Source organism: Octopus sinensis, linkage group LG4 (assembly GCF_006345805.1).
Source record: "Octopus sinensis linkage group LG4, ASM634580v1, whole genome shotgun sequence".
In the NCBI taxonomy this organism is placed as follows: Eukaryota; Metazoa; Mollusca; class Cephalopoda; order Octopoda; family Octopodidae; genus Octopus; species Octopus sinensis.
The window spans coordinates 3,555,960-3,581,007 of NC_043000.1; the positions used below are offsets into that span (position 1 = coordinate 3,555,960).

Consider the following 25,048-nt stretch of genomic DNA (forward strand, 5'->3'; position numbering starts at 1 on the left):
CGGGGGCAGAGGTAAATCGATTACATCAACCCTACGACTCAACTGGTACTTATTTTTTTGACTTCCCACACCCCAAGGATATATACTTACTTCAGCCAACACACTTATCACTTTTCTTCTCATCACTATTGCATCTCTAGAATCTCCCACAAAATACTTTTTCTAATATATTATTTCCCAGAATTGTAACCATTTAAAACACCCTTTTTTTCCCCTACAAACATCAACTGTTGTTCAGGCAAGCATGCAGAAAGTCAAGGGTACAAGCCCATCCTCCCCTGATAATCTTAGAAAAACAAAAATACTTCCAACTTTTAAAAAGTCTTTAAAAGAAAAGTAATCAATGTGAAGAGTTTATTTCATTTGTTGCCATTCTGAGAGTGACTGTTTCCTCACATGAGATTACAACTAAGTAGATAAAATACATTTGATGTAAATGTGTTGGAAAGTAAAATATTGATCATCTATTTGGTTGCTGGTAGTTATGATATAACATGGAGCTTTTACTTTCCCCAGACACAACACAACTTACATATGAAAAACTGCTTTCATGCTTTCATGTTATTTTCAACAATTTATGCTTAGCCTGTTTACAGATAAAATTACTTATGAATCTTGCATATTAATGAATTCTTGGGAATTTTGTTTTCTTGCAATTTTTCCCCCAGAAATTCTATTCCTGTCCAAGAACAATTTTTTTCCAGGTTGAAACTTATAGTATACTAGTTTTATATTTTTGCTTTAAAAGTATTTAACTGGGTAAAGCATTACTTAAAATAAAACCGAGACTAACTACTCAGGCTACCTACTCCTTGACTTTTCTTTTCTTTGTCTGTAGTCTTTTATTAAGGGTACTGCTTGTGTGTTTTATATATATATATATATATTAATTCTGCCTTATGCTAGCACAATTATTACTTGAATGTTGTCTCCTCCAACCCTATATCATGCAGCAATTAAGATGATTTTATTTGAATGTAATACTTCAAATAAGATGATTTTACTTGAATCAGAAGAGAGCGGTGCATTGAGCTGTATTTTCTATAAGCATCTAGAAGGTGGGTGGGAGACATTAATAAAGCCTTGCATACAGATATACATTTTAACAATGGAACTAGTTTCTCTTGGTGCCAACTCTCAGTTTTACTCGTATCCATAAATGGGATGCATAAGTCATCATTCAGGTGAAGCTTATCGTTTTCATCACATTTTTGTCTTACCCAGTATCAACTTCTTTATCCCTATAGTTATTCCGGCTGCTCTAATGTAAAATTCTCATTTCATAGCAATATGCAATTACGTAAGCTATAAATTTTTCACAGCATGATGCATATAAACTTCTTCTTTAATACTTTATCACCAGCTTGAGGAATTTATTGCTGTAGCAGATATACAAAGTCATAACATTTATGCTTTTCTCAAAAAGGCATTAATGATAAAAATGAAATATCTTCACTGGGAACTGACCTCTATTGGTGCTATCTTCATAAATTTATATTGAAATTGTCTGTTGCTATCAAGAGCTACATTAGTATATTCTATTATTTAACTAGAGAACCACTGTCTGTACATATTGATTCAATGCTTTGTTTGAAGCTAAAGATAGGTGTTTTTTTATGATGATTTGACCAGTGACTCCCACATAGACTAGTATATAACACATCTTGGTCAAAGAAACACTAAGTGAACTTTGGGGAGATCATAATTATACAGTATTAATTAATTATTAAGCTTGTTCAAAATCTAAAACTGATATTCATTTTTTTTTTTTTTATGTTAAACATTTGAAAATGCAGAAACTGTTGATTAGCTAATTTTTGGCATTAGAACAATTCTTTGTATTCATAGTGTCTGGTTTACAACTGACAGAACCCATATTGATTTTATTCATAATGTTTGACATTTTCAAATATTGCCAAAAACTGACTGGTTTAAAAACACAAAAGGAACAAAAAAAAAAGAGAAAAACTGGGTAGCAGGGGTGGGAGAGGAGTTTGAAATTATTCAATAGTTCTCTCAATTTCAATAAGAATTCTTCAAATTTAATATCAATCATTTTATAACATTGATATTATAAATTGATCTTTTACATTTCCTACCAATGTTTCAAACACCATCACTGTTTCTTTTCTTCCTTGTTTGTGTGTATTATGTGTGTGAGTATGCATGTGTAAAGATTAAAATTTCAATTTTCCTTGTTAACTTGCAGTTGTTTCAGTATAGGAGGAGAACAATTCCATACTGAATTGTAATGTTGAAAGTAGTATGTAAATAGCTGCAATAAAGTTAATTTGTAGTTGATACAAATTCAATTTACTAACACCATTTGTTTGTTTAACTGACATATGTAAAGAACAGAATATATATATATATATATATATATATATATATATATATATACTTGGGACTTTGCAGTAGAATGTTCAGATGTGTTCTTTCTTTTAACTTGATAGCAGGTAAGAGCAAACAAACTTAAAGAATAAAGTATAATGCAACAAACTTTCAAAGTAACAACATTCTCAAATAGAACCCACATAAATTGAAATCTGATATCAAGGGATGTTACTGAGTAGAAGACAACCAACTAATTCAAATCAAAAAGAGATTTGATACTGAAAGAATATTAAATACGAAACATTCTTCTAATGTGCTCAAAGAGCCTTTATAAACAAATTATTATTTACTGGTTGTTGTTCAGTTTGGATCAAACATACATATTATCAAAGTGTCCCATTCACCACCAGCTCATAATTTTCAAGCACAATATAATTTGGATTACATTATCAAATGTTTGTTTTTTTTCAAGACAAGAGGTGACTTGGGGAAGATTCGACTGTTATTCCTAGTAAGTCAAGACCATGGTGAGCATTCCTCATTAGCTCATATACTCATTGTGTCAACTAGGTAAACTGTTGTTTGGTAAGGTCAAACAACATAAACTGCTGTTATTCAGGGCAATATAACCTAATGCATTGTTCAACTGAATGATGTGTTTTTTTTATAAAAAACATTTCACTTTTAGGTAGTATTTCAGTGAAAAGAGCTTTCAAAGCTCAGCTCTAAAACAAAAAGCTCTAAAACCAAAACTAAAAGCAAGATTTTCTGATCTTGTCCATGTGAAAAGGAAATATGTACTTGGATGCTGGCAGACTGCACCATGAATATGTTACAGCTTCCATATCAGTACTTCCCATCACCACAGTCAAAGTTTGTTACGCCCAACTTATTATACACAAATACACACATACACATAGACAGATGATTTTAAGATTGACCATCCTTCCCCATTCCCTGCACACACACACACACAGCAATCCCAATCTTCTGAACCCCTGCCTGCACTCCCCACTCCTTACACAATGAAGGATCACTATCTGACCCCTGTCCTATGAGCATAGTTCTAGGAGAAATTCTCCTCTGAACTTCTCCCACCAAGTTTTTTTTTTTTTATTTTGGCATTCTAGATTTCACAGCACACACAACTACAGTGTAACACTTCGTGACTTCCAGTAGAAAAGAGCCAGCATCTTACTCTTTCTATAAGCCTTTCTGAGAAATTCCGGGATTGGGTTTTTCCCAAACTCTCATGTACAAACCTGACGGGTAAAATAGGTGAAATGGATTTATAGTACTGCAGAGTAAAGCTATTAATATAGTCACTCTGTTGTTAAATATAGGAGTGTGAGATTTTCTACCTCATGGATTATTAAACTACACACACACAAATATAACCACCATTATATATATATATATATATAAAGTGGGAGAGGTAGATCCTTCCCTTTTAATTAAACTATTTACAATATGTTGAGATTCCTATAATATTTTGAAGCATGATTCTTTTTCTCTTTCATTTACACAAATTTTAAAGAAATTATTGTCAATTATCTCAGATAACAGCTTTCAAGTTGGTTTTATAATCGATAACTGTTTGCAGGATATTAAAATAAATTCATATAAAATTTATCAATAATTTAATCAATCATAATGTTCAAAAATGTTTAAGACAATTGAATGATTTATCAAATTCTTCCCCTGGTGATATCATTTATTACTGAAGCAGGTAAATTTATGTATTTTTTTTTTTTTTGTATATCAGTAAATATCAAATAAAAATTAAATGAGAACAATAGAGTTCTAGAAAATATAGTTCCTGTTGTAGATGGTCAATAGATATGCAGTCATTCTTGTAGATCAGCGATTCTTAAACTTTAACCATAGTGACCCATTTTGGTAAATCAATAATAACTTCCTGCCAACTTTTTTTTTTAACATATTGCATTGAACTTTTTGTACTTTCTTTTGAGAAATATTTATCAGTTTTTATTTGCAGCAGAATGTGTTGTAGCACTTATGCCTATGGTATATTGTATGACTTAAAATAATGAGTTTATTGTATACAGTGCTTAGGTGCACCACAACATATTCATCAAACTTTACATTTTATCAAATATTACGAAAGAAGATTTTTTTTTCACAACCTTTTCAGAATTACCCTATGGCCTATGTTATAGATTATCATTTCTTGAGTATAGACAGAAACTAGTGTAGATTAGGCTTTCTAGAGTCTTTTTTTAGAGTGTCAGTTGGAGGATGGTGACAGTGTTCCCTCTAAGCTGTGTATTTGTGCATGCATGCATATGATTTCCAACTAGAGATGGGGGAAAAAAAATGAGCATGTACAAAGTTTAAAGATGAAATCAGACTTTTTTTAATGAAAGAAATTTCAGCAATGATTAATTACATGGATGCACACATTCTTTGCAAAATCAAAATTTGCATATAAGTAAATTTCTACACAACATTCACAACAAAAAATTAAAGAAAACATAGGTCTGTATGATGTCATTTGGGATTTTGTTGGTCTTTGTAATATTTATAATTTTGCTTTTGTCCAGCATCCAGATTCTGAAGATTTGACAGTGTTGGTACAAGCAGTTGTAGAAGGTCTATCTGTTTATCTGTTACTTCTTTCAGCCACTAGACTGTGGCCATATTAGGGCACTACCTTGCAAGGTTGCGTGTCACAAACTGAGCCCAATATTTATTCTATCAGTCTCTTTTGCCGAATCACTGAGTTATAGGGATATAAACCAAAACTAGTTGTTAAACAGTGGGACACATTCAAACCCACCTACGTACACACACACAACAGGCTTCCATACAGCAACTGTCTAACAAATTTACTAACCAAGGCCTATAATAATAAAAAAAAAAACTTGCCCTGAAACTGAACCTGAAATCACATTGTTGCAAAGTGAACTTCTTAACCACACAGCCATGTCATGTGTTTTTAGATTTCCTTACTGCATTTTGGGAGTTTTAGAAAAGAACCAAGTCAAAATCATGGCCTCAGCTGGAGCTATACACTTTTGTTTACTCCTCTTTGTATGGTATTTCGGTGACTGATATTCAAGAAATATCTAAGGGTGGTTTTTTGTTGCAGTTGAAGTATGAGTGTATTATTTAAGGCTGTCACAGTAAAAAAGGAGTGTGGTGTGATATTTGTTATTGTTGTTGTTGACAATGATGCTTCTAATTACTCTATTATAATGTTTTACTGCTAGTTTTGTGAGTTACATTGGATACAAAAGTTGCTTATTTTCTATTTTCCTATACTCTATTTTACTTACTTTGTTATATCCTTGTTTAGGTCTTTGATGCAGAGTTTTATTTCAGATGTGTGTGGTTTTTGTATTTCAGGTTGTCTGTTTTAAGGTTGGTTATTTCTAGAGTTGGGTTTTTTTTTTTTATTAGTCTTTAAAGTTTTAATAATTTTGCTTTTGTCCAGCTTCCAGATTTTTTTGTTGCCTTGCCTTGTGGAATAGATTTTTTAGATGCTTCTATAATTATTTTATTGAGTGTATGTTAGAAACTGTGTTTTTGAATTCCGAGAATCTTTATACTTTTTTATTATTTTTTTTTTTGGTGTACCTATTCTATTGTGTTTCTTTGAAGTTTGTTAAAAGTATTTTTATTTTCTTCACTGATGTGTGAGAGTGTTGTATTGATAATTTGTAGGTGGTCTGTGGAAAGTTAGAGAATTGGTTGCCAAGTGATAGTGGTGGCTAAGTATGAGGAACAGAAGGTGATAACAAGAGAAGAGTTATTGTAATTGTTGTTTAACCCCAGGTCAACACTAATTGAGCAGACCTATGATCAAAGGCATTCTATCCTGTCTTTTTTCCTATGTGCAAGGAACCTAAGACTACATTAATTCAGTGAGGCCTTACCATAATACTATGTGTGTTTATGTGTTAGTGAGACTAGTTTATAGTGTATATATCGGATTGTACAGTTAGGGCGATGTTTATATTCAATGGAACTTCTATATATTGAAGTATGTGATTCTAGTGATATATACAGTCATTGTAACAAAAACATATTGTAGTGTATACTTGTGGTTATATATATATATATATATATATATATATATATATAGTCATAGTAACATAAAACGTTGGAAGTTGTTATTGCTCAGCATGGGTGTCAATTTGCGTGACACTGGTATCTGCTACGACTGTGATCTGCTTGGCTCGATGGGTTTGATACGTTTGAAAATAAACTATTCACATAAAAAGCACCATCCGATCGTGGCCGTTTGCCAGACTCGTCTGGTACGTAAAAAGCACCCACTACACTCATGGAGTGGTTGGCGTTAGGAAGGGCATCCAGCCGTAGAAACATTGCCAGATCAAACTGGGCCTGGTGCAGCCTTCTGGCTTCCCAGACCCCAGTTGAACCGTCCAACCCATGCTAGCATGGAAAGCGGACGCTAAACGATGATGATGATGATATGGCAGATGGAAGATGGAATATATGAGAATTTATCATTAATCATGACAATTGTTTCGACACATCTAGCATCGATTCCTCATGGGTGGGACACACAACAACTGGTTCAAGAGCATCCACCAGTGCAGATGTATCTCGTTGTGTAATAAATAAATACAACTCGTTAAAATAACTGTTCTGCAATGTAACTTCCCATTTTGTAGAAAGGAATGGAGCCAGACGGAGGAAATATCTTCATTTATATAGAAAATCAAAAATAAAATCACAGATGGCAAAAAGAGAAATGAACACACAATCTAGCGTGAAAAGTATTAAAAACGCAGCTTGCCCGAGGGTGTTTATACATCCATATTTGTTAATGGTTATTTTTAATACTTTTATCACAGGAGCGGGCGTTCGTTACTCTTTTTGTCATCTATGATTTTATTTTCGATTTTCTATATAAATGAAGATATTTCCTCTGTCTAGCTGCTTTTCTTTCTACAAGCATCCGCAAAAATGTGAGCTTACGCACACATGAGGTTTGCTGCACTCATGATCACAAAGAGAGTCAGTTATTTACTTGGTGCTTATAACAATGGGGAGGTTAAAAGTAAACTTAATTCATCCAACTAAATTAAATTATGCTAATGGTTACTCAAAATTCATTCCCACTGCATTGTGCAAAATGCGTGTAGGAATCTTGAGAGATGTTTAGAAATTCTATTAATGATCTTCTCGTTGTTTTAACATCCACTTTTCTATGCTTGCACAGGTTGGACTGAATTTATTGAGGCATATATTTCTACAGCTGGATGCCATTCCTGTCACCAACCCTTGCCTGTCTCCAAGTAAGATAAATATTTCCTCTGTCTGGCTGCATTTTTTCTACAAAACAGTAAGTTACATTGCGAAACAGTAATTTAATGAGTTGTATTTATTTATCGCCCAACAAGATACATCTGCACTGCCAGATACTCCTGAACTAGTTGTTGAGTGTTGCACCCATGAGAAATCGATGCCAGATGTGTCGAAACAATTGTTGTGATTAATAATAAATTCTCATATATTCCATCTTCCGTCTTTCATTTGCCATATACATAACAATCACTGTAAAAGTGAGTGTGCTTTACTAGTAAGCTACCATTCATTTTATATATCATCATCATTTAACATCTGCCTTCTATGCTGGCATGGGTGGGAACTATATATATACATATATATATAAAGCTCACACTCAAAGAATATATATATTATCATTGTTTTAACATCCACTTTTCCAAGCTTGCACAGGTTGGACAGAATTTATTGAAGCATATATTTCTACAGCTTGATGCTCTTCCTGTCACAAACTCTTGCCTGTCTCCAAGTAAAATAAATATTTCCCCATGACCAGATATGTTTTTATGGAAGATTGGAGCTGAAGTACATTGCTTGCATGACAGTGACACTTACTTACAACAGTCATGCAAAGTCAAGGTGACACACACACACACACACATACGATGGACTGCTTTCAGTTTTCATCTTCCAAATCCAGTCACAAGGCTTCGGTCAGCCTGGGACGACAGTAAAAGGCACTTGTCAAAGTTGCCATACAGAGGGATTGAACCTGAAATCATGTTGTTGGAGAAGCAACATACAGCCACCCTGGTGCCTGTATACATGTGAAAAATTATCCATACAGCCACTTACCATGCAACCACTCTGGTGCCTGTATACATGTGAAAAATTATCCAAAGATCCTTGGATAGCTTTAGTGGAGATTGCTCCATTGTATATTATTTATCTCAAGCCGCAACTTTATCCATGTGCCAAACTTTACACTCTCCTTACTGGTACTGCTGCATGCTTTTACCATTCTTTTTCCATTATTATAAGTTACTGGTGAAACTGTTCCCTGCTGCATTTTTCTTTCTTTATTTTTTCATTCATTCATTCATTTATTTGTTTATTTCCAGACAGTTTATTCTGAATATTTGTATTTGTTATGCTATCCAGATTCTCACTTTGCATCTGAACAACTAAACTACATCCTACCCATCCAGAATACATAATATCTATTAAATAGTTGGAACCTGAAGCAAACTAAGTCGAAAGTGAATAGAATAATGAATTAATTCTTATAAATATCGATTGAAAAAAAATGTGTCTATAAAGTTAAATGATGTTTGCAGTTAAAATGGTTTTGAAACTGAACTGAAAACATAACTGATATCTGTTAAAATAGTAGTTATACTATCTATCTCAAATGAGATTTTAGATGCTAGTTTTTCAAGTTCATCATCATCATCATCATTATTATTTCCGTTATTATTTTCGTTTTCATTATTTTAAAAAGATTAAAAACTGGAAGCATTTTATTAATAAGCTCATAAACAGGTCTGCTAGTATGAATATTTGCTTTAAATCTAAAAATTAATACCAAATTCTCTATTTCAGAATGAACTTATTGTCAGATCATCAAAGGCAATATCAACTCGGCAGAGATTTATTGAACTTATTGCCAATCTTTTAACTGGTTCGATTGATAACTACATAAATTACAGGTGAAACCATCAAATTGAAAAGGGGAAAAAGATTAAATGAATGAATGATAACGACTAACTTTAAGATATTTTATATTGATATTGAGATTTCAGATAGCTATTCAGTCAAGAAAGGCACTAAGTTCTGTTTGCAAATCAACAACATATATATTATATATATATATTTATTTACACACAAAAGCAACAATATTTCTATGTCAGCCTAGAATAAAAGAAGAAAAATTAAAAGACTAATTTGCAAAATTCATAATATAGCAGCCAATAACATTTCAAAGGAATTAACATTTAATCATGCATATTGGTGTGTGAAAAAAAAAAAAAAACAAAAACAAAAAGCTGTACAAAGAAATGTCTATTTAGATCACATTCAATGTAAGACTTGCCCTATATGTCTTACTATCAGATATGCCCAAAGGAGGAATTTAACGGAATATATTGCAGTAGTTTTAATTACTTCTCATAAGGTAAATATATTTCATGCTATGAAAATAGCTCAAGTCAATCTATTTCCATAATTTCCGATACTCTAATAATTGCACTGATCCACAGCAATGATGATGATAATAATAATAATAATAATAATAATAATAATAATAATAATAATAATAATAATAATGATAATAATAATTGTAGAATATTATCAGTGTTAGATGAAGAAATCTGAACATGTAGAATGCAACTTTGGTATCTAAATCCTGTTTTAGATAAATATCATATAGCCTGTATGGTAATTATATTACTAATAGGGGTCAGAAGGAGATGGGGAGATTGAGGGAGAGAGAAAGAGAAAAAGGATGGACTAGATCTGTTATTTAATTTTATATACATTTTTAACTCTGTAAACTAATTCCCCAAAAAAACAAAGATTCTTAAAGCCAATATCTAGTTCAAAATAGAAAAACAAAATGTATTCTTTTATATTTAAATTTTAACAAGCTTTGAATTAAATTTGAAACAAGAAACAAACTAACACCAATTCACTTCTCATTTTAAAAGTTTCAGTTCAGGATTAAGTATAAAAAAACAACCCTGAAATATTGAAAAATACACTTATTTTTCTGTAACCAGACATTGTTAAGAGGAAGATTTTATTACGTTACTGTTTCTAGAATGAAATGATAATGTTTCAGGTAAATATTTAAATTTCAGTATTTAGTGGAACATATTTCCTATTTTCATAGAAGAATGGTCTTCCCACTGTTAATCCTTCAACCTCAAAGAGGGAGGAACAACTATTTTACAATAAGACTGACCAAAGACCGAAGCAAAGAGAGTAATGTACCCTTGCTTAAATGCACAACACTGGTTGTTGTTTAGTTCTGGGTCAGCCATGGTTGAATAGATCTATGATCAAAGGCCTTCCAGACATGACTGTACTGTCTTTTTCCAAGTTACAATGCACTCAGGGTCACATTTTCCAGTATGTCCCTTTTTAAGATGTCCAGGCATTACATATGGGGAAATATTTCTACCAGCTGAATGACTATGTAGGGGGTACCCTGTTGGCTTGACAACACAATATTTGCAGCAAAGTTTGAAATGAAGACCTTACAATTTGTATTTAGCACCTTAACCTCATGGTTACTGAGCTTCTAAAACTATATTCTACACATTTAATAGATCTGTAGTACATGGAGCTAGTTAATTTACACAAAACAAATTGCTGCTTCAATTTTAACAACTAAATTTTAATAACTATTGTTGTTATTCAGATCAATACATTCCATTTAAGTTTGATTACAATTGATAACTATTTCCTAAACTATTCAGAGGAAGAGTCAAAGCTAATGTTGAATAATAGGTATGTCTTTCTAAACAAATCCATTTGATGAGATAAAATTGTGTTGCAATAAATTATTGACTAAACTACGAAACATTGGTTTGAAAATAATATGGATAAGAAAAACTGGAGGCTAAGGAAAACGGTGAGAGTCTGTCTATAAAAATCAGTTAATAAATTTTGTAAATTTGAATTAGCTTTTATATTGAAGTAAGGAAATGACTTCTAGTATTTCTGGCATGACAATTTTTCAGAGAAGAATAAGTCACTTCTTGGTTTTCTAAAGAGTGTAAGCCTGCCAAAACTGTTAGAATTAGTTTCTTAGCAAACTTCACAAGCTTATTCAATTTTATATATATATATATATATATATATATTATATATATATATATAATATATATATATATATATATATATAAAAATATACTATGATTAGCCTAGAATGGGTAGGGAAGATTAATATGAAATAAATATAACTGAATGAAATTTGTGTAGAATTTGATAGCAACAGGATATTAATGAATATTTGCAAGCCGTTTTAGAGCCAAACATTGCAAAGATTATTATGTAGAGAGTTTTCTAAGGGAGATAAAATTAATATACCAGTGAAAAGAATTGAAATACAAAATCAAAGATGATGACAATTGGCACCCATGTTTGTAAACAGAGTAAGGATAATACTTTCTCACAAAGTAAGCAGCAGACAACAATAACAACATTTCATGTTGATAAAAAATATCAGAGCTAGGAAATGTCTGGTTTCTTAAAAGGATGATCTTAAAGGATATTTGAAGTAATATATCAAACTCCAATGTTGTAGGTATAACACAAAGTTCCCAAAAGATGCCAGTAAATATTTCTGTGCTGCCTGCTGCAGGAACTTAAGCGTTTGTTACCACAGAAAATACTGTGACAGTCTGGTGTGCAGATAAACTAAAACTAAACATGTTCAGATATAAATCTACTTAGGTACTATTTCAAACTAAAGAGTCTCAAGGAAGTAACTGTGAACTGTGAATGTGTTCCCTTCACTATTCTTTATGATTTGACTGGAATGTTTGGTGATTCTGGTTGATCAAATACTCACACACTTAGAATTCAAAAATTCCATGAATTACTTCCTATTCTCAATAACCAAACATCTATGAATTTCTTAATATGTTTAAATTCATGATGTGTTCCTATGTTAGTGACACCACACTTGTAAGTATTACAAACTTAAATTACTAATTTGAAATAGTGGTAGTGTTGAAGAGACTTTGTCCACAAAACTCTCACCTAGACAACAAATGAAAGGTTTAACAGGCTACTTTAACTGGTTTAGAAGTCATCAGAAAGAAAGGTTTATACTGATCTGATTCTCTGCAGTGCATAAATAAAGTATCAGGGCTTATAGTATCTAGTTTTAGAGTTGTCCAAAATATCTACTGAGAGGGTTTAAACCATCTTAATATTAACATTAATTTTTTTATTTTTTAAGAAATGCAACCAAACCTGAATCGACATGTTCAAATTCCCCATTAACAGCATCAGTTTCCTAGATCTGAACAATGTTTCTTTCTCCCTCTCACACACACAATGCTGAAAATATTACAAAACTTTATCAAGTTATTTCTATTAGAATGCTCATCAGAGAAATCAATAGCTTTTTACTTGCAATGAGTTTAGTGTATTCTGCCAAAGAAGCTTAGTACATCGAAAGTAAGGTTAGTACATTGCAAGTAAGGTTAGTACATTAAAGGCAAGTGAAATAGTTGGATAACAGGAAGTTTACTGTGCCTTAGGAAGAGCAAACTAAGAACATAAGACAGATAGTTTGCAGCATTATGTACAATAATATTCAGTGCTGGACTATTTAGTCAGATTATCAATTTACATTACATTGTATTCATGTCTGTTCATATATCAAGATAAAGAATGTATGTTGGCAACAGTCACAGGTTGGCTGATCTGTAACCTAACTCTTCTCAGTTCATGATGTGTTTGGCACCAGATGCACTGATATTATTAAATTTAGCCTGCATTACAATTTATATCATGCTTTGGAGAAAGAAATGTATTTTGATGCAATACTTTAATTTAATTAAGAAGAGCAAGAATCTTTTATAATTATTGTGTTTTAAACACTTTGAAAATATTTTGCAGGTTGATTTAGAAACAAAATTTTTATCATCCCTTGCCAAACTTTTACACAGAAAACTATTTAATTTGCATCAAATGGTAGAATCTATATAGATTGAATTTAAAAGAAATATAACAGGGAAAAAAAAATTATAAAATGCTGAAAATTAGCCAAGAAAAAGATAAGGCCCCCAAGGAAATTGCTTGAAAATAGGATGTAAAATTAATGATTAGTTAAACAGATGTCATCCTCACATGTAGCAATCTCTACGCATTATTTACAGTGAAATGTTTTAAAGCAATTACTACCTTATCACACATATATTTAATTTATATATATTTACTGCATGTTGCTAAATATGTAATTTATTATATTCATCAATATTATAAGATATAATATGCTGTTTAATTAAATTCTTATTGGGCATGTATGATAGTGATTCTGGGACAAATCTTATCTACATGTGAACACATCAGATCCATACCCATCTCACATAACTGGACACAGTGAATGGCCCTGGTTGTAATTCAAGTTGACCTCTGCAAGAAAATGGCATACCTAGAAGAAATTCACAGCTACATACTATTGTGTTACATTCAAAGAAATCAGCAAAACAGAATAAGATATTTTTTTTTCAAACGTGTTTTTCACTGAAGAATAAGCAATATGAAAGAAAGACAAATTAAATCAATAGTTTTTATCAGTTTGTAGATAATTAAATATATTGATTTTTCTAGACAGAAAACAATATTAATAAGATCCAAAATTCTCTATCTCATAAGTTGGAAACATTTATCCTTCATAAATGTTCTAAAATAGTTTTATTCTCAATAAAAAAAAATAATAATTTAAAAGCAAAGTTTTGATATATTTCAACTGGAATTGGTTAAGTTTTAGCTTAAGAGATATAACTTCCAGAGAAATCCACAAGAATATGAAATGACTTAAAGAAATCAATAAAAAAAGTAATGATAACATGTTTAGTATCTGAAGTATAATATATACTTTCATGAGGAATGATATATGAAAATATAAATACTATCCACAAGACAGTATTAAAAATAATATAAACTACTCCAAACAAATACAAACATTAGGGTTTTATGAGGAAGCTTTAAGCAATTACTCAAACTGGTAGAAATAATAGTCTAACATCTCATCAAACCACAGCCAATTTTCTGATCAAAGGAAAGAAGCTACATTTCAATTGGGATTTTTTCAACTATCTGTTGGATGCAACTTCTAACCATTGTCATTTTCCTTTCCCCTTCTTCAATGACAAGAGGCAGGATTTAAACTCAGAAAACAACAGAGTTGGAACAGGCATTGCAAGACATCCCTTCTGGCATTGTAATTATTCCTTCAATCTGTGTCTGTACCTTGTTTATCAACTCTTAAAAGGATGCAATGAAATGCAAAAGTTGACTGGCAGAATTTTAGCTTACAACACACACACACACAGAGCAAATATTGCAAAGCATTCTATACAATGTTCTAACAACTCTGCTGACTTAAATAATAGTCAAATCTTTCTCAAATCACACCATACATCTTAGAAGAAAATAATACAACAGAAAATATAGTCTTAGGTACACTGTGTCTAAGAAAACAAAGAACAAGATGGTCGCAGATGAATGCTATTACTATCTATAAGTCTGCTAGATCAAGTTTGACCAGAGACTATACAATAAAAACTTGTGCATCACAATAATAGCCTGATAACTTAAAAGTGTTTTCAATTTTGCAGTTCTTATATTAAGCTATCAGCTTCAATACTAAAAACTTTATCTTGAAATATGTATGTTAATGTATGAAATATACTATTTCAATGAAAATATCCAGGCTCTGTTTGTTCATTCATGTTTTAAACATTATTTTGGACCATTTCAACAGAATGTTCTATTAACAGGAATTGGGGTACATTGTTTTCTTTTTTATTCAATTTGAAAATAAGAAATATCATAAAAATATAGATATTCCAATCAATATATTAGAAGTAAAAAAATCAATAACAGTTAAGATTACAAGAATTGACATACGATCAAAAGATTAAACTAAGCTAATATAAATATTTGATCTCACTTGATAAAAAATGCAAAGAAAAACAGAAGACTTGATACAAATCATAACATCATAATGAAATGCATTAAAGTGATTGTCACTAAAATGAAAAACAAGTGAGGAAAAAATTTGTCTATCCAAGAGTTATATGGTAATGATGTTGGAATAGTATCAGCTCTTCCAGGCTATGAGTCATATAAACCGACAAAATCAGAGACTATAACAAGCTGTGAGACAAAAGAATAAAAGAATTAATAATAGAATCAGAATATATCATAAAAGTGTCTATGATACTTACTTGTTCATTTCGTCTTGAACGGCTTCCTAGAAATAGAAAATTCAAAAGAATAATAAGCATTTACGATTCTGAATTTTAAAGTAGGGATATTTAATAAATTAAATTTGGAAGAAAATTTTGATTATAGTAATTATTATTCAATTAACAGAACAGAAAATGATAAAGATACAATGACAGTTAAGTAAAAGGATTGGATTACTGGTTTTGGGGTCAAACTTTAATAGTAGTGATCAATTTATTTTTTTTTAGCAAGACATGTCACTCTAGTTTGCGATTGGTTTAAAAAACCTTCCACTCAGATTTCACAGTTGAATACTTAACAGGAGAAAGAACATCCAACTGATAATAAAAAAAAGTGGAAAGCAAAAAAAAACTAATATTCCAATGAAAATTATCTCAACCTCATAAACATGGAAAAATATATGTAAAATAGTTGGGTCTCACATGTAATATAGGCAGTTGATTAATTTACATTATTCATGCAATTAGTTGACAAAAACTCTCTCTAGAGGTGTTAAAAATCTAAAAAATAAAGCAAGAACTATAACTTCAATATTGGATTTTGGGGAAACATAAAAAATGCAGATAGGAGTGGATGATACCGATCTTCTTGAGATCACATGGATTTATGATACATAATTTCCTATTTTAAAGTTATCTAAACTAAAAGCTTCTATAAAAATTTCATATTAATTGATGTTCTTAACATCAACTTCATAATGATAATTATTTAACTAAATTCTTCGTTATTTTCAAAATTAATTGACATAAAGGCAGAGGTGTTCAACAGAAATATAGTGACCAAAGGATTAAACCTTGACAATAGCAACTAGCAGAATAGTTAACCTTTTCTCCTTTTATTTGGAGTGGAAAGTAAATCACCATCATCATTTAATGTCCATTCTCCATGCTGACATAGGTTGGGCAGTTTGACAAGAGCTGGCCAGCCAGAGAGTTGCACCAGGCTAGATATAGTTATTTATTTTTCAATGCAATGTATACAGTGCAAGTTCAGATCTAATTAAAGTTAAGTATTTTATATTGTTTCTTTATTTCATGACCCGTAAATGCATGTTTTGATATATTTCATTGGTAGAACTCATGGACAATATATTATTAGTAAATTTAAGTCAAATTTAAGTTCAGTTTTTTCAAGTTGTGTAATAATGATAGGTGTGCAAGGATAATGAAATAGGAGAGCAAACAGAGATACTTTTGCTCATCAAGCTGTTCAGCATTTAGTAACAGTTCACTGGGTAAATTTATTTGAACATTAGATAATTACTTCTAGCTGTCCTCCCCACTAAAGAGAGAGGAGGGAGAGAAAATAAAACAGTGAACTTATTCTGTTAGTTGGAAGTCAGTAGAAGAGGGGAAATGACATGTGAATGCTAAAAAAAAGTTACTATATTAATGTTAGAAAAAAATCTAACATCATTCGGAATCAAAAAATTAAAACTATTCCTGACTATAAATAAACCTTTGACTGTTGACAGAAGACTGAAATTGGTTATGTGGTAGACTAATTCTACTGTGCAACAAATGCTGGTTTCATCCTTAACAAGGAAAACCTCACCAATTTGAATGAAGTTGTTCAGTGAGAAAATAAAAGAATATAAAAGTTCTAAAAACATTATCAATTAAAATAGTACAGCTATATTTACAAAGAAGTGTAAAAGATAATCCCAAAACTTGTGTATAAAACTATGTACAAAGATTATGAGTAAAAGAAGTTTACCATCAACTGGGTGAGATCATTGATGATATTTTACTGATGAACACTAAACAAAATATCAGATCTTATATTTTAAATGGTGCTTCCAGGTGTGCTGCTTTTGAAATCAAAATTCATGTTTAGAGTTACTAGCATATATTTGTTACACATGTACAGGAAATATAACCACATGTAGCTACTCATAAAGGCATATCTACCAACATGTAACCTATATCAATTATAAATAGATTAGTGTTTCACTTCCGGATTCTATCACTCTGTGAAAGTTTCTAGTTCGAATCACACGTGTCTTGAGGTGCGCCGAAGATTTTTCTATTTGGATATATTTGGGGTACTTAAGTCTGCTCGGGACTTGGTACTTGCTTCTTCCGTGGGTATGAATAAGTATTTCATTTATGTCTCGCGTATGTGCCGCTGAAGAGGGGAAAATTTCTTGTGAATAAACCCAGAAATTGGACCACTACGGTAATAACGAATTTTTTAGAGATTTCTATCGGTTTGTTTCGAGACGCATAAATTTAATGGTTATCGACAATTTTTTTGTTTCGGCGTATCTGGCATAAGAATTTTTCTTCTGCCCTTATCCTGTAAATTACCAACATGTAACTATATAAAGTTTTACATTACAACTATCATTTGATTATACATCACCATCATCATCCTTATCCTTAATATCTGTTTTCCCTGCAGGCATGAAATAGACTGGTCTGCAGAATGACACATTTCATTTGATCTTCTCTATCACAAAACCCTTCATTCTGCAATCTCTTCTCGCCACTTCTAAATGTCTTCCTCTACAACAAATACTCTCTAGTGCTATAACATGGAACATTCTCATCCATCACTCACCACCATATTTTACATGCACAACATACTTCTAATATACACTGAACCACAAAAGAAACACGATTTTTTCAAATGTCATTTTTATTTGGTAAATTCTGAAAATTTATTTCGGGGATGTAAGTGTAAAGTCATGCTGGTTTATGACTGAGACCCAAATTGCAAGAAACCTTTCAACTTTTCCTGAAATGAGACACCAAAACGCAGATGTGTTGAATACCATGGATGGCAGTCACAATCAATTGTCAAGAAAACCGAAAAGCATATGCATCTCGTGGAGGTTATGGGTATAAAAATCAACTTGAACCGCGTTCCTGGTATTCGTAATTTGGACACATCTGGTATGACCCAATTGTCAGCAGTGCAGAGAGAACAAGCTATTGGCCGATTGCAAACAGGGCAGGTTACCCTGGTTGTTGTGAAAGCTTACAATATCCATGTCAACACCATCTATTGTCTGCAACATCGATACAACAACACCAAAAGAACTGCAGACCATGCCTGTACAGGGCGCCTCCAGTGACCATGCCTAGGCAGGACCACTTCATCTACTTGCAATATCACTGTCATTGCTTCAGACTGGCCAGCATGACAGCTCACGAGACCATTGGCACTGGATAGTGACCCATCAGCAACGACATGGTTTGGTATTGATTGGCTGCCAACAACCCGCATTGCCATCGTCCTGCTCAAGGGCCTGTCCTCACCGCCCGCCATTATCAGGCACAACTACAGTGGGCTACACAGCACCAACATTGGCGACATCAACAATGGAGGTCGATAGTCTCCTCTGATGAGAGCTGGTGCTGTGTTTCCACCTTGAAAGGCAGAGAGTGTGGCGTAGGAGGGGTGAATGCTACAGAGATGCAGGTGTCATAGAGAGAGATGCATGGGCTGGTCAAAGCACCATGGTTTGGGGTGCTATAGGCCTGAATCAGAGAATTGGGTTATATGTGTTCCAAAATGTTGGTGCAAGGAGAGGGAATGGCATCACAGTGCAGCTCTACATTGACCAGATCCCAAGACCTCACATCATGCTCTTCTTTGTGTGTCATCATAGCCACGTACTCCAGCAGGATAATGTTCCCTCCCACATGGCCAGGTTCACCAATGGACTTTCTGCATCAGCACAACATCAGAACTATGCCATGGCTGGATCTTAGCCCAGATCTGAATCCTTTTGAACACTTGTGGGATGAAATCCAGAGATGGCTGAACCAAGTCGTCCCAAGGCCAACAACTCATGTGGAACTAGAGGCAGCTTTCCTCAGGGTGAGGGCACAGATGCCAATAGATTTTGCAAACCGCCTCATGCACTCCATGTACCAACAGTGTATGGCCATTTTGAACAATCACAGTATTGAACATGTCATCCAAGAAATTGTATCCAAGAAATTGACTTTATCAGATTTATCAAAATTTATCTCTGACATAATGAAATTAAAACATATTTCACAGTCACACACGTCTCGCATTTCTTTTGTGGTGCAGTGTACAGTCACTCTCTCAGTTCACTTGTACTTTAAAGTTAAGAGCATTATACTTAACCCTTTAGTATTCTGATGACTCTGTCAAATATAAAGCTTATTTATTCACATTGTTTCGAATTAATCATACATTATCTTGTAGCTCTGAAATTTCAATGATGTGGTTGTTTATTTTTAGAATGACATTGTAGGGTGGGTGTGAGAGGCTGAATCTTGCTGATCTGAACATAAAAGAGGCAGAATATTTGAGTCACATATGGCTGGTTTAAATGCAAAAGAGCTATGGTTAAGTACATTATACTTAACTAAGTTCTCCCCAACCTCTATAGATTTTCTTTTGCATGCTGTATAAAAGCTATGCTGAACAACATGACTTCTATTCTGCTATCCATGGACCTGCCAAGGAAGAACCAACAATAGCAGAAGATGGCAGTATTTTGTCAGATTATAAAATAATCCCAAATCACTGAACCAAATGCTTCAAAAACTTGCTCAAAGACCACCAATTTGCCTCAGATGGCTGACATGATGATCTCTACACTTTAGCACCATTCCTGGTTCATATTCTATTCTTAGCAAATTTTAAATATGTTGATACCATAACGATCTTAAGAGAAGTTATAAGATCATAAGAAATGAAGGCATGTGTACAAAGAATGAGTCATAGCTGTGGATCAGATTCAATATCAACAAGTGGAAGAAAGTACCACAAGGAGGGAAGGAGACTGATGCTAACTTCTGGGACAAAGGCCATCTTTGTAGCTTCAGTGCTGAATTTTGTGACCAATCACTCATCTCAAAGATCAGAAGACACATTCATGATAAATGGAAACATCATCTTCAAAAGAAAGATTACAATGAGTGAGAGAGCACAATGTTCCATCACACCTATTACACAAACTTCCTGTGTTAGCTGATACATTTAATATCCAGGCACAAACTCAGCTCAGAGTGAAATCTGGGATCTAAAGAAACTGGAGATGGTCTGCATTTGCAACAATTATTCCAAAGGAGAGTTTCGTGATTTATGATAAATTAATTGCTGCAAGGAGTGAAGAATCTAATGAGACCTTGTACTAAATCTGAGTGTGAGGAAAAAAGAGAAAGTGGTCTTGTAGCTTGGGGGTTTCTCCTTTCCTCTTGTTCAAATAAAAAGCAAAGCCTGAAACATTCTTTTCTATATTACTTATAGTAAACAAACTTATTGAACTCTTTCCTAACCCAATACATTTATATGATGATAAACATTAGGCACACCTCATCAGATCATACTTAAATCATTTCTTTCTAGTCTCCAGATGTCTTTCATATTCAATGGTCAAATCACACTATCATGTAGCTTCCCGATATATACTCAAGCTTATACAGTCTGCCTCTCACATTTAAAGAGAAACGCTATGTTGTTAATAGAGAACATCTAGAATACCTAAATCTCTTTCTTATACTTTTACTATAACCGTCTGCAGCATCAATGAGGTAAAAGAAACAACCTACTTCTACTAAACCAGCATAGACAATATAGCAACCACTGCATAATTAATCGATCTGTTTGAAATATCGAAGCAAACCCTTCTGCTTCAAAAGGGATGAACACACTAGTGTGGATGATGGATGTTTTGGGCATGGTTGGACCATCATTGATTTGAGGTTTGTTTGATCAGGACTGATCTGAAGCTAATCAACAACAAATCCAGCTGGAGTCAACATAGTCACTTGACCTTCGAGACACAGCAGTAAAATACCTCATATCATACAAGTACTTTAAAGAAAGAAAAGCACATTTATATAATTTACTTCTTGATACACTACATCTGAATAAAGATGGGATGGTCATGGCTGGAATGCTTTTGATAATAGATCAATTGGATCAGGGCTGACCTGGGACTAAACTGCAACTGACCTATCTAGGCAGCTCAAAAACATTAGCTTCACACATAGAAATGCATCATTGAGTAATGAAGCTACATATAAAGAGAAACATGATTAGATCTTTCAAGGGGTAAAAAATGAGAATATGAAATATGCATCTTTGTTAAACTGAGCTCTTTCCTCACCAGAATGATCATTAACTTTCTCTCTTCACCTCCTCCTTACTGCTATGTGATGTTTGCTAAGAAGCAGGGATAAGGTAAAACAGGCAGTTACAACAATAACTTGTTAATAAAATAACTGGGGCTAAAAGGCTTGTGATTAGTCTCCAAGAAGTGAGGTGGTCTCTACATCAGAGAGAAATCCTACCTGTTGAATAAAGTAGAAAATGATGGGTGCCTCAGAAGTTACATGGATAATGAGTTCTTCAAAAGGCATTACTAACATAACATCCTGATTAGTATTTTCACAGCAAAATAAGAATTCTCTTGATTCACTCTAGCACTTTCATATAGAAAAAGGCTTTTCTATATAAGGTTATTGAAAATGTAGAGGTTATTGTGATAAAAATACAGAAAAGCAAGGAAATAGTATTTTAGTGACCAATTCAAAGATTTTGGTCTGAAGTAAAAATCTGAAGCCCTCTCAAGAAAAACATTCCGATGTTGAGGTAGGTCTGAAAAAATGTACTGTTCTGGGAGAGTCATAAAAGTATATCAGTAACTTTATTAAAGATGGATATATAAATATATACATCATCATCATCATTACGATGTTTAAATGTCCACTTTTCCATGCCTATATAGGTTGAACAGAATTTGTTCAGGTGGATATACTATGACTGGATGCCCTTCCTGTTGCCAACCATCACTTGCTTCCAAACATGATCAAACATGTTATCATGGAAGATTAGAAACAAAGGACACCACTTGCATGATGATGACACTTGCTTATGATTAAAATTGGTGTCAAGGCAGTGACACCCCACCCTATATATATATATATATATATATATATGCACGTAAAAACACCCACTACACTCTCGGAGTAGTTGGCGTTAGGAAGGGCATCCAGCTGTAGAAACTCTGCCAGATCAGATTGGAGCCTGGTGCAGCCATCTGGTTCGCCAGTCCTCAGTCAAATTGTCCAACCCATGATAGCATGGAAAGCTGATGTTAAACAATGATGATATATATATATATATATATAATATATATATATATATATGTATAAACACAAAGTATGGGGGTTTAGTTCACAAGTGATCTAAACGATTAGGTATGCTAGGTAAGTGCTGTAACAGATTACTAGGGCTCACTTTCCCTATTTTTCCCTACTTGTCTCTGATGACGGAATATCCCATACTCCGGGATATCCCAGAAACAGTTGTAAGACTTTGAATTTTATCCAATAATAATATTGTATATGACTTGAGATCTTTGCCTTGCCATAATGTTTGTTGTCCTCTTTAACAATTATATATATAAACACATGTACATAATGGCCTTCTGTCATTTTCTATCTACCAAATCCACTCACAAGACACTTGCCCAAAGTGCTATGCAGTGGGACTGAACCTGAAGCCATATGGTTGGAAAGCAAGCTTCTTACCACACAGCCACACCTGCACATAGATATATATATGTGTGCATGTATTTATGTTGTTTAGCCCCAGGGTCAGTCATGATTCAGTATACCTATAATCAAAAACTTTCAAATCATGGCCATTCTCTCTTTTTCCCTATCTACACTTTCAGTAAATCCTCATAGTTTTTAAGACAGCAGAAAGTAATTTGAGACAAGTTTACTTGCCATTTCTAGCAACCATATGATCATATAGAATGAACTCAAGTAGGCAGAGATATGGTACATCCAGTAAAATAGATCTGTGTGTCACATCTAATCATTCAGCCAACCACTTGTGTTTGCTTGATTGGAGCTGACCTGGAGCTCCCACAACAAAAAAAGCTTAGAAACTCATTGATGAATCAAAAGCAACTTTTGATGTAGGGTGTTGTTGTTCTTGCTTAGCCCCAGGTTTAACCTGACTGGGCAGATTTATGATCAAAGCTGTGGCTCTCTACTTTATTAGGGGTAAGATTATCTAATGTGTTCTTATATATGATGGTATAGCATGATTTGAGGGAGACATGGCTACTATATTTAATAGATTAAGCAATCACATGAAGACCTTCTTGCTAAGAGCAAGTTAGATCATTGCCTTTGAATGTTGAGAGAGGTATTTAGAGTAACTTTTCATCCAACTTGAAACCAGTTACAAGCTGGGGTGGGAGGAGGAAACTTAGATAGACTAATTACATTCTTGTAACACAAGCGGCCTTTCTCTTATGTCCTTATTTTTAGTTTTTACATTCATCCAACCCCCTACTGAATGCAAATTGGTAGAATTATTAGAGTGTATTTAGGCACAGCCCTTTATTTTCCAAGTGCAAATCCTGCCCACTTCAACTTTGCCTTTCATTCTTCTGGTGGTTGGGGGAAAAAAAAGCCTCAGTTAAGTATTGGGGTAATTATATATGTTTATAAGACATCTAGATGTGAATGGAATGATAATAGAGACCTAAAATTACATTATTTCACTATAAAGTTAATGTAATCATTTTGTTCTATTTTTGCATCCAACTCATCACATGGTCACATGGTCCCTCACTGTTCCACTGATGTGAGGGAACAGTCTCACTATGAGTCAGTTAAAATGCCACTGTCAGTTACTAACTTCCAACACATAAAACATTCCTGCACAAAATATTAACATTAATGCTAGTGTTGTCTTTTTCTGCCCTTCTCTTTCCTCTTCCTTTCACTTAAAGACTCTTTCATACACACACACACGCGCACACATGCATCATCATCATCATCATCATCACCATTTTCTGTCCACTTTCCAATTGTGCATGAGCCAAATGAGAATCACTGAGGCACATTTTCTAAGAATGGATGCCTTTCCTGTTACCAACCCTTACCTGTTTCCAAGCAAGGTAATACTTTCACATGGAAAGACATGTTTTTCCTGAAAGACTGAAAATGAACAACATCACTTGTATGATGGTGATGCTTGCTTACAAACATCACTTGATGTTTGTAAGGAGAAACAAACATACATACACACACACATATAGTAGTTTAGTGTTTTGCTTAGAAGCAAAGCACAGAACCAGAATTTTCAACTCAAACCAAAAACCAACAAACTACTTCAAATTAGAGTAGCCACATACGTGGTGTCAGGACCGGCTCGTTTGAGCTTGCATCAAGTCATATAACTAGTAATAATGAAGTCATTTATTTTGTTTAGTTTGATTATTGCAAGTTTTATATAGATGTGATGGGCTTATTTCAGCTTCTGTCAACCAAATCTATTCACAAGGTTTTGGGCATCCTGGAGTTATGCTACAAGACACTCTGCCCAAGGTACAATGCAGTGGGACTGAACACAAAACCATGTTGTGGGGAAGTGAGCTTCTAAACCACACAACCCAGCCTGTACATAATTCAATTAAAATAATTACTTT

The 25,048-nt window shown here is 33.2% G+C and overlaps 1 protein-coding gene across 7 annotated transcripts in view; it reads right to left on the reverse strand.

Moving 5' to 3' along the window:
- The window catches only part of LOC115210949 (AP-1 complex-associated regulatory protein-like), a 295,023-nt gene that overhangs the window by 78,924 nt on the left and 191,051 nt on the right, over positions 1-25,048 (reverse strand). For 5 of the 7 annotated variants that reach the window (XM_036501717.1, XM_029779746.2, XM_029779744.2 and 2 more), the window contains one exon: positions 15,585-15,610. In XM_036501717.1, coding sequence (XP_036357610.1) covers positions 15,585-15,610 — 26 coding nt within the window. Of the gene's footprint in view, positions 1-13,709; positions 13,765-15,584; positions 15,611-25,048 lie in introns of all 7 variants that reach the window. The other 2 variants (XM_036501718.1, XM_029779743.2) reach the window with 1 other exon arrangement.